This window comes from Colobus angolensis, unplaced genomic scaffold (genome assembly GCF_000951035.1).
Source record: "Colobus angolensis palliatus isolate OR3802 unplaced genomic scaffold, Cang.pa_1.0 Scaffold45, whole genome shotgun sequence".
NCBI lineage: Eukaryota > Metazoa > Chordata > Mammalia > Primates > Cercopithecidae > Colobus > Colobus angolensis.
Genome location: NW_012117932.1, coordinates 1,554,735 through 1,566,553, shown reverse-complemented (window position 1 = coordinate 1,566,553; position 11,819 = coordinate 1,554,735). Strand labels below are relative to the sequence as shown.

General features: G+C 38.7%; 1 protein-coding gene across 1 annotated transcript in view; it reads right to left on the bottom strand.

Annotated features, from left to right (window-relative positions):
- Positions 1–11,819, bottom strand: part of ROCK1 (Rho-associated, coiled-coil containing protein kinase 1) — a 158,036-nt gene extending 146,217 nt beyond the window's left edge. Inside the window, exon 1 of the mRNA XM_011957774.1 lies at positions 11,203–11,819. Within this exon, the coding sequence (XP_011813164.1) occupies positions 11,203–11,295 (93 nt within the window). The 5' untranslated portion in view covers positions 11,296–11,819. The remainder of the gene's footprint in view (positions 1–11,202) is intronic.

The following is an 11,819-nucleotide window of genomic DNA, read 5'->3' as shown; positions in this document are numbered from 1 at the left end:
TAAACAGGCCTGGCACAGTAGCTCACACCTTTAATCCCAACACTTTGGGAGGCTAAGAGTTTGATCTTGGCCTAGGCAACACCACAAGATCCCATCTCTACAAAACATTTTTAAAATTAGCCAGGCGTGGTAGCACGTGCCTCTAGTCCCAGCCGCTCAGGAGACTGAAGTGAGAGAATCGCTTGAGCCCAGGAGGAAGAGGCTGCAGTGAACCGTGATCATGCCACTGCACTCCAGCCTGGGCAACAGAGCAAGACCCTATCTCAAAAAACAAGCCAGGCCTGTTTTCATGGTGGCTCATGCCTGTAATCCCAACACTTTGGGAGGGTGAGGCAGGCAGATCACTTGAGCTCAGGAGTTCAAGACCAGCCTGGCCAACATGGCAAAACCCTGCCTCTACTAAAAATACAAAAATTAGCCGGGCATGGTGGCGCATGCCTGTAGTCCCAGCTACTCGGGAGACTGAGTTAGAAGAATTGCTGGAAACTGCACGGGTGGAGGTTGCAGCGAGCCGAGATAGTGCCACCGCACTCCAGCCTGGGCGACAGAGCAAGACCATCTCAAAACAAAAACAAAAACAAACCCAAACCAACCAAAAAGCATGTAAATGCTTCACATACACACAAAAAAAAATTAAATCAAAAAGGAAAGAAAGCACTTTTTAAGTATGGAGGGGGGAAAAAACCTAAAATGAAAGAGTCTAACTGACATGAAGTTGGTGAAATAATCAGTATAAAGCACTTTTTCTTCTTTTCAAAAATAAAACATCATAGCTCTATTCACTGAACAAGGACAAGAAACAATTTCAACCAGTAGTAAAGAGTAGCATTCCCCACCAAAAGGAAAGAGTTTCCTGGAGGAATGGCTGATTTCCAAGTCTGAGGCAAGAAATGTACAAGATGAGCCTGAGTACCTTATTGCAGCAAAAAAAAAAAAAAAAACAAGGACGCTCTGTCAAAGATAATTAGGGTCATATACAAATAACACGAGAATCAACCTGAAGAAGCCCCCATTAGCCAAAGACAGAACAAGCTGAGTATCAGCAAGGATGACATAAATTGACTGAAACACACCAAAAGTATTTTTAAATGTGTTTATAATGATGCCAAAAATAAAAAACAAAACAAAAAAGACAGCAAAATAAATAAATAAATGTTGGTTGTGTCTTGTTTGTGACTCACATGGATCATATCAACAGGCTCTTCTGCATATTAGCTTTTCAGGTAATGGGAGACCTCAGAAGGAGACTGTATGTAGGGAGAGAGGAGAATAAGGGTAGGGGATATATTCCTCTGCCTCCCTTAATATCTGATCAACAAGCTCCTCTTTACTTGAAACCACATTGCCTGTCAGAGAGCCCTCTTCCATAGAGCTGCCCTCCTCAGCTGTTCTCCTCTTCCCTTGTTCCTGCTGGCCTAGAGGCGATCGCAACTCCCTTCCTCACTGTGGCCAGTCACAGAGTACTGCACTATCCTTACCGGCTTGGCTTCCTTAAATACTATCTACACCTTTGTAAACAGTCCTTTACTTAAACTTCCCTCAAATTACCCAGTTCGTGGCATATCTACCATAATAAGTCTCCAAAGTACCTTGCTATAAAAAGTGGCAATTAAGGAAAAGATTGAAGCATCCATCCTGTATTTCATGAATTGTATTTCATGGTAAACATATAGCCCTAGTTGATATTAATATGTAAAAGTTCTACTTTTAACAGAAGAATTACAGTTAATAAATGTGAAAGGAATAACAGAATTAGAAAATCATTATTTTGCTATTCCCTAATGAAATAACAGGGATTCGGCTAAAGATCATGAATGAATGGAACCATTAGATGAAAGGTTAATGAAGGATTCTTACAGGAAGTTACCACAGACTGATGCCACCTGAACAGAATGATCAACCTTAGCATCACTACAGGCTAGCCAGACATTATGCACCTCCATGTGAGGCAAAAGAAAATACAATCTATTAAGTACCGCTGACTAGAAATCTGAAATAAGTAAATCAAGTTTTTAGATCTAACTACTATAGGAAATATGGAAAATACAGGAAGAAGTTAAATTATATCATCAGGAAAGTAAAAAGAAAAATCCAGAATGTAAAACAAGGTCCTGTATAATACCCCTGACCTAGTTCCTTCAACATGCAGGGGGAGGGGAGTTGGAGAAGTTGGGGGAATGAGATTTCTCTATATTAAGAAGAGACTTAAAAGACTCTTAAAGGACCTAACCAAAGAAAAGCAACATTTGGACTTTGGATCCCGATTCTAATAAAGCAACTGTAAAATAGACACTGTTTTAGACAATCAGAGAAATCTGAATATAAACTGGGAATTAATGATACCAAAGCACTTTCAATTTTGCTAGGCATGATAATGGCCATTATGATTATGTAAGAAAATGTCTTTTTTTTTTTCAAAGATGCTTATTGAAGTATGTAAGGATGAAATGACAATATATAGAATTTACTTTAAAATATTTTGGTAAGAAAAAGGGTGATTAATGAAATCAAATGTGATGACATTTTGAAAACTGCAAAATCTGAGTAACAGGAGTTCACCATCCTATTTTCCCTACTTCTGTGTACGTTTGAAATTTTTCATTATAAAATTACCAAACAGAATGAAAATTCACACTTTCCACTGTAACTACAGTTTTCAAACTTGAGTGTGTCTAAGAAGCCACATCTCATGCAAATCCTAAGAATCATCCCAAAAAATTGTGATTTTATTTGTCTAGGCAAGATTCCAGGTTCCATTTTTAACAAGTGCCTCAAGTGAATCTGATAGAGACAATCTACAGCCTCATATCTGAAAACTATACACTTAATGGCTTTACTACAAGTAAACTAAACCTTAAAGGAAAGTCATAATCACATCTCTTACCTGCCCTTCACCTTATCCCACACCTATCTTAGTGTGACAGACATTTAATTGATCCTTTTCCTGACACTATAAATTCCATGAAAGCGGGGCATGTTTGTTTTTATTCACCATGGTGTTCCATTGCATAGCAGAATTCCTAGCACACAGTATACACCAAATAAACATTTGTCAAATGAATGAATGAATGAATAACAGAAAAGAGAAAAGGGAAAGTTAATCGCAGTGCACTGTTTCAAAATTAGTTTGAGGGATGGGTGCTGTGGCTCACGCCTGTAATCCTAGCACTTTGGGAGGCTGAGGCCAATGGCTCGCTTGAGACCAGCCTGGGCAACATGGCAAAACCCCATCTCGACCAAAAAAAATACAAAAATTAGCCAGGCAAGATGACACATGCCTGTAGTCCCAGTTACTCAAGAGGCTGAGGCAGAAGGATGGCTTGAGCTCAGGAGGTGGAGATTGCAGTGAGCTGAGATCGTGCCACCACACTTCAGCCTGGGTGACAGGGCCAGACCCTGTCTCAAAAAAAAAAAAAAAAAAGTAGTTCAAGACAACAATCTGAGAAAATTTTCAATTTCTGGCCAAAAATCTGGTATCAGAAGTAAGGATCAATTAAGAGGGGCACAGGTTGGCTTACCCTTAAAAATATAACACAAGTATAAGATAATCTCTCGCCTCCCTGACATATCAGACTTTGGACGTTAATTTGAACATCTACCTTCCTATTGTTTAGGAACTGTAATAAAAATATACTCTGTATTTCATAATCCCAGAGAGGGCAAGTATACTAGAGAAGAAAACTATATCTTTACATCTTAATAGATAAACAAATGAAAAATTATACTTCCTCTGTTCAAACCTCTACAGTTATGAACATAAGTCACAAATTCAAAAACTAATGCCAAATGTAACTATTGAAATTAATTTAGGAACTAGTTCCAAAAACAGCACTTACTAAAGATGGCTGACAATCTTACATTTCTACCCCAACATCATTTAACTGTTTAAGTTTTATTTCTTAAATAATAAATCAATGACAATTTTTTTGAAGTTTTAATTGAAGTGTAATAAAGTCTCATAGAATTTTTATTTTATTTATTTATTTATTTATTTGAGCCAGAGTCTCACTTTGACAACCAGACTAGAGTGCAGTGGCACCAACATGGCTCATTGCAGCCTCAACCTCCTGAGCTCAAGCAATCTTGCTACCTCAATCTCCCAAGTAGCTGAGACTACAGGTGGAAGCCACAACACCCAGGTAATATTTTTATTTTTTTTGTAGAGCCGAGGTCTCTCTATGTTGCCCAGGCCGGTCTCAAACTCCTGGGCTCAAGGGATACATGCACCTTGGCCTCCAAAAGTGCTAGGATTACAGGTGTGAGCCACCATGCCAGGTCTATCATAGAATTTTCAGAGATACAAGGGACATCAGCAACTATCTGGTCCAATCTTTGTTCTACAAATAGGGAAACTGAAGGTTAGATAAGAAAAACTATGTACTTCGTCACAATAATAGTAAAACAAGACTATGCTCTGAATTTTCAGTCCAGTGTTATTTTCACAACACCACACTAATGGCATATTTTTAAGAATAAATACTTTCCATTGTGAATTGCGGTACTATCTGTTCATCTTCTTGAACACATGTGTGTTGCATCCAACAGCTATACTGTGGACTTAAACTAAATGGATATGCCCCCTTTTTAGTGGGGATGAGAATGGAGAAGTAGAGCTATTGGATTATCTTCAGCAATAGAACTCTATATGTAGTATTTCCTGGTAAGTGGGTTTTTCTATCAATTATCATAATAGAATCTGCAGTTTTCACCATATATCCATAACACCAAAACTTACAATCATGAAGTAAAACTAGTGTAAAGTTATACAAAGTCTAATCTAAAACTGAGAATTTACTCTTTGTTCAATATAAAATTTTACATGTAGTTCCTTCTTCTGGATTAAAAACATTTCTGACTCAAAAGATTAATGAATTAACTAATTCATATCTCAGCTGTTACTCTGAGCCACCTCTCTACACACCCACAGGGTGGCTGTAGTGCAAGAGGGCCTATTTACAGAACACATACTGAAAGTATAAAAGATACATACAGAAAGAGAACAAGATAACAACTCAATCTCCATAAATTAGTTCCCAATTGCCTTTTATATCCAACCAAACCCTTGGCACAAAGTAGATACCATGTTATAAATCATGACTAAACAAATAAACAGTCTGTAAAAGATCCTCCCCATTTATTCAATCTATCTATTAATAAATATCTCAATTTTCAGTTACAATTGGCTTAGATGTCAATAATGCACAGCTAGATTATGAATTTATAAGCAGTTTGAGGTGCTAGATAAATTACTCTGCACTTAGAGAAGACAATAAACATCAACTTCTAGACTGAGCACACTGACTAGTATCTAACAGAAATATTATAAATATGACATATTACAATTGCTTACTAAATACCAAATGCTATGATAGTTGTTTTGACTGTATTATTCAATTCTTACAACAATCTAGTACTTTTATCCCCTCTTATTTTTCTGAAGATGAAATAGCATTGACAGGTTAAAATAACCCCCTAAAATATTTCAGCAAATACATGGCAGAGCCTAGATTTCAATCCAAGTTTAGGCCCTATACAAGATTTGCTGAATGAATAAAAATGAATTAGGAGAGTAACTTGTTTTTTTTTTAAAGAAGTTCCTTCAACATACTAACATCCAAAAAAGTCTGGTCCAAACTAACCAGATATGCAATTGATACTAATAACACCTATTAACACACAAATTAGGAACACTGGCAGAGATACAACTTTGAGGCTCAAAGATTTAATGACCTCAGGTCTTTTCATTCCAAGAGTAATATATCCCCAAAACTGATCAGTTCAACTGGCAAGGCGTACCGGGAATTAGACAGCAATAATCTAGATTCTAAAATGCTACCCAAAATCTGCTGTAATAACCCAATGTGTGGACTAACACTGTCAAAAAAGTTCACAAAAAAATTCCAGTTTAGTGACAGGGACAATAGTGGAATTAATGACAAAACAGGTAAATTTATGGGAGGAAGCCTGTTTTGTAATATGAGGGATTTGAGACTAACATGACATCCAAGTAGAGATGCTTACAAGGCAGTCAGATATTTACGGTTTGAAACAAAAGACTAAAAATAAAGATTTGGGTATCATGTGCATAGAGATAACAGTAATTGAAGCTGTAAGAATGGATGAATTCTCCAAGAGAGTGAAGACAAAGGTAAGCATTATAGGCCAAAGATTGAGGCAAAGAAAAAAAGAATGAAAAGATGGGAAAGCACTAGGTCAAGAGAGCCCAGGAAGATAATTTAAAGGAAGAAAAACTCAAATACTAACACCAGAAATTTCATTTACGTTTATCTTCCACATTCTGAACAACTCCCTAATGAGAAATAGTAGTGACAAACATGTACAAAAGGAACGGCACAGTGTTAGAACTCAACATGCACTGTTCGACTAACATTGGTTCCCTTCCATCTCCTCCACTCACCCGTTGCTACACCTCCACCAGCCAGAAGAAAAGTGGAAAGGTCATATTCTTAACTGGCATCGTGAAGCAGTGTGCTAATAAATATGCTACAAGCAAGATGGCTGTATTTTCAGGAAAAGTATGTCAAACTTCAAAACAAATATATCCATAACCCTCCCAACCACTTTTGTTTTTCCTTTTAAGACAGGTTCTCACTGTGTGGCCCAGGCTGGAATGCAGTGGCACAATCTCGGCTCATTGCAGCCTCCCCATCCTGGGCTCAAGCAGTTCTCTGGCCTCAGCCTTTCAGAAGCTGGGACCAGGAGGCGCATGCCATTACGCTTGGCTAATTTTTTGCATTTTTGGTAGAAACGGGGTTTCATCATGTTGCTCAAGCTGCTCTCAAACTCCTGGGCTCAAGCTATTCACCTGCCTTGGCCTCCCGAAGTGCTGGGATTACAGGCATGAGCCACTGTACCTGGCCTTGTTTTTCCTTTTTAATTTACAAACCATAAGATCTTTTCCTCTGCAAAGATTAAACAGACTTAACTAAACTCTATCCCTTACTCTGTTTTCAAGGGTACTCAAAAATCACTGAGAAATTATTACAGGCCCTAGAGAAAATAATTAGAAGATAAAGAAGTCAGAAAAAGGGAAATAGCTCCCGATAATCCTTATAAACTGTAACATGGACAGTAAGAAGGACAACTATTAGGACACTGGAAAGAATACGACTTACAGAAAAGCAAAGCTGACTAATTTGAATGCTCTAGGAAACAAGCGAATGGTTATCATAATATAGCTTAATATTTGCAGACTATTTTAGCTTTTATATATAATATGAAGACTGAACTTAGTTCTTGAAAAAAATTATAGGTGTTCCAGAAAAGGTTGGATATCCACTTACCAGAGTTCTTCCAGCTACATTATTCTACACTACTGCAGGTTGAGTATCCCTTGTTTAAAATGCTTGGGACTAGAAGTGTTTCAGACTGCAGACTTTTTCAGATTTTAAAATACTTGCATACCATTTTAAAATACTAAGATACCATGGGGATGGGGAGAAGTCTAAATAAGAAATTCATTTACGTTTCACACATACCTTACACAAACAACCTGAAGGTCATTTTATGCAATATTTTAATAATTTTGTGCATGAAACCAAGTTTTGACTGCAACCCACTGCACAAGGTCAGGTGTGGAATTTTCCACTTGCGGCATCATGTCAGTACTCAAAAAGTTTCAGATTTTGAGCACTTCGAATTTCAAATTTCAGATTACAGATGCTATTCATCATTAGTGTCTCAACAAAAAAGCTGTTTAGTGGGTAAGGTAGTTAAAAGGACATACATCAGCAAACTTCTGAAACCAAAAGATTTGGAAGTTTCCATTTCTAAGCATGAATCTAGTAAAGGAGGTAGAGAAGAAGTAATTTGAAAACCTTATTTTTGGGATTACAAAAAAAACCCTAGAACTAAGTTGCCTGTGGCACATAATACACACTAATAAGTAAGTATCAGTTAAACAAATCAGCAAAAGTCAAAATAATAGAGAAAGGCAACCAATGTAAAAGGAGTTTTGCTCCTATAATTTATGAGAAGTCCAAAGTCCAGATTAGGGGAGAACAAGAACAAACTCACTGAAAAAGTTGAAGTCACCCGATAGGTCACTCTGAATGACAGAACGAATGAATGAATGAATGCTCAGTGTTAAACATAAGACATCATGCAAAGAAAATTCATGCTAGATACTAGAAAACCGGGAAAAAGGACTTTTTGTCTCCAAAGGAAATTCAGTCTTGGGCCAGGCACGGTGTCTCACACCTGTAATCCCAGCACTCTGGGAGGCCGAGGCGGGCAGCTTACTTGCGGTCAGGAGTACAAGACCAGCCTGGCCAACATGAAACCCCATCTCTACTAAAAATACGGAAATTAGCCGGGTGTGGTAGTGCACGCCTGTAATCCCAACTACTCACGGGGTCTGAGGCAGGAGAATCACTTGAACCTGGGAGGCGGAGGTTGCAGTGAGCCAAGATCACACCACTACACTCCAGCCTGGGCAACAGAGTAAGATTCCATCTCAGAAAAAAAAAAGGAAAATTCAGTCTTTACCAAGTTCAGATTGATAGGCTAATAATATTTCAGTAACAGCTATCAATAAACAGCTGTGGAACTAAACATTAAAAGGGGACAAGATTATAAGATTTCAAAGGGAAAAAAACAACCAAATCTGTCTGTTGACTATTCTCTTTTTCAAAATGTTGTTTTAGAAGTGTTGGCCTCCATGATACCTGGCTGTCCTAACTCTAGAGGCCTTGATTGCTTACTTCCTCCACTCTTCCTCCTTGTTCAACCTTCATCTTTCACCCTGTTTTCCCTCCACCGTTTCTCCCTTTATCATCATAGCAACTTGCACCTTTGTGCAAATGACTTCCAAATCATTATCTGTAATTATGAGCTCAGTTCTGTATCTCTAACAGTCTACAGGTCATTTCCTCATGATTGTTCCACTATCCCCTCAAACACAACAAATCTAAAATTGAATTTATCTGTAGGCCTATTCTTCAAAGCCAAGCAATTTCCAAACCTGACTTTGCTATTTTTACCATTCTCCCCATAATCCAGGCTCAACTTTTTTAGGGTCATCTGACTACTGCCTCTCTCTTTGGTTCCCCTTCTTTTCCCCAAGCCTGCCAATAAAGTTCCATTAATTCTTCTTTTCTCATTCTCATGCCCCAATTTTGGGCTTCAATCATTTCTCGACTATTACAATAATAATTTTTTAAAACCATCCAATCTCACCACCTCTCCAACCTTTTCCCACGCTAACCCATCTTCCACACAATAGATTCATCTTCTTCATTCATCCTAGCACGGTCTTATTTATAAATATTTAACAGCCACAACATTGTAAAGGCAGTCCAAAATCCTTAGCCTACCAATCAAATCCTCCACAATCTAACCCTAATCTTTCCTTCCAACCTTATCTTCCTTGTTTCCCCAAACCTGTCATAGCCAGTCATGCCTCCATCCTCTATTCACGTTATCCTCCACTCCTCCTGAGTACCCTCTATCTAAATCCTATCCATCCATCATAAAACATACTTTGGCTCTCTCAATTCACAGTGACTTCTACCTCTCAATTTCCAAGAGCATACATTATCTAAACAATCATCTGGAATTTATCACGTTTCTCAATCTGTGAAGTGTTTGGCTTTGTTTCTGTGTATATATGTGAGATAAGGTTTTGTCTTCCATTAAATAGATTGGACTCTCAGGGAAAGAGTCCATCCATGACTTATATTTCCTTGTATCCTCCACATCTAAATAAAGGTCCCCACCAAATGAAGCTATAGTAAGAGGCTAGAAGATGATTAAAATAAAAAAAGAAAGCTACAAAACCCTCCTTATAACACCATCTCATGTAATAAGGAGATCGAAAAGCAAAATAAACTCAAAAATACATGAAAACTGGATAAATATTAAAAGATAAATCAGACTTCTTAGAAGTTATAGAAATCCTTACTAGAAAGATATATTCTAATTCCTTCCACTTATCTCGTTTAATAAAATGTTTTAAAATCCATTGTGCATCAACCTTCTTTACTATTTCTCAATATGAAGAGCATCCATAATGTGGTAAGACATTTCTAACAACCCACAATACTCTTATTTCCTGGTCAGGGATGCTTAAAACAAATCTGAAAGTTTTGGGAAGCTTCTTGTAAAGCCCATACACGTGGAAAAATATGCATGTTAATTTTAAACAATCTACATTAATTTTCCTTTGATTCAAGATGGGATTTTTGAATTGTATTATTTCTTTGAATGGTATTATTTTGTTTCCTTAATCTTAATTCCCAAAATTGAGCATATCTAACATTATTTCACTGAAGACTTTGTGAAATCCTGTCCATATACATACTCCCTGAAACCTTATTTTTAGAGATTTTGTGGTTTTGTTTGGACTAAAAGAGAAATATTATGTAACCCTTAGTTGTTCAGAAACTCGTTTACAGAGGAAATGTATCAAACCAAAGAATTCCAATTATTTACAGATAACTGTAGGTTATCAACCACTTAACTATTTTTAAAATGGGATTTTGGTTTTTCATGTCATAAAACCCTCTTTAGAATGTTTTAAAAGTGACAATGTTAAGTGCCACACCACCAAAAAGTTACAATAACTGTATGGTCGGTACTTTTGTAACCAATAATATAATAAGTTAACATTGTAATGACATATGACCAATTATCTTGGGTTTTTACAATAGTTCAGCCAAAAGTTCCTTCAAACTCAAATCACCTATGAAATTTTGGCTCAAAAATCACTTGCTCAATATCAATTATCCGTTGTCACTTTCAAGGCTAAAAACTAAAACCCTAGGAGCTAAATCGCAAAAAAAAAAAAAAGCAAAGTTGTCTTTTCAATTTAACTGTCAAACTGATCAAAAAGATTAATATTACTACGATCGCCATTCAACAAACTACATACGTTGCAGTAACTCTGACGTAATAACTTTTTATAGGATGCCTGCAATAGCAGTTTGTAAGTATCTTTCGGGTACTCATGAACTGAGTCAGAATTAAAAGTTCAGAGAGTAGTACAGAGCCAGTCAAATGGCAAATAGGACCACGCCATGAGATGTTAATGGTACTCCAAGATTCTTCAGGAAACAGAAATCTAGCGTTTTCCAAGACGATTATGCACACCTGAGACTTTCTTTTGCAGCGAACCAGAGTAATGCAAGAGGAAGGAAAGACATGCAAAACCCCAGACAAGCAAAAGAGAACAGCGCTACTCACCAGCAAACAATCCGAATTCACTTCCGATTTGGGATCCCGCAGCAGGTTGTCGATTTTTTCAAATCGAGTCTCAAAACTGTCCCCAGTCGACATGTTGCTGCTGCTGTGACAATGCCCTCGTACCAGCACCAGCAGCGGAAAGCAATTTCAACCAACTTCCTCCGCGGTGGGTTCGCAGCCGCGGGGCGGAGGAGCCGGAACCTCAGGGTCACCAGGTGCGCCCGGTTCCCCCTTCTTCCCCTCACTGAGGGGACCTCCGCTCTCCAGACCCCGGGCCGGGGGCAACAGCGACCCACAGCCGCTCGGACGCCCAAAGTCGCATCCCACCCGGCAGCCCCTCACGACAGCCGACAGCGCCGTCGCCACCAGCCTCGTCGCTCCGGCGAGGTGCTTCAGCCTAGCGGGCCCCGGCCGCCGTCGCCATGGAGGGGTCCCCGTCCCGAGATGCGCAGGAGCGGGGAGAGAAAGAGAAGCAGGGTGGAGACTCCCTCCGGGCAACAAGGGAGGGAGAAGAGGAAAGGCGAAAGCGAAGGGCGGGTGAGGAGCTGTGCCAGCTGCGGCTGCGGCTCGGGCCACGGGCCGGGCCCGCTCCGCTCAGAGGCGCTGCAGACGGTCTA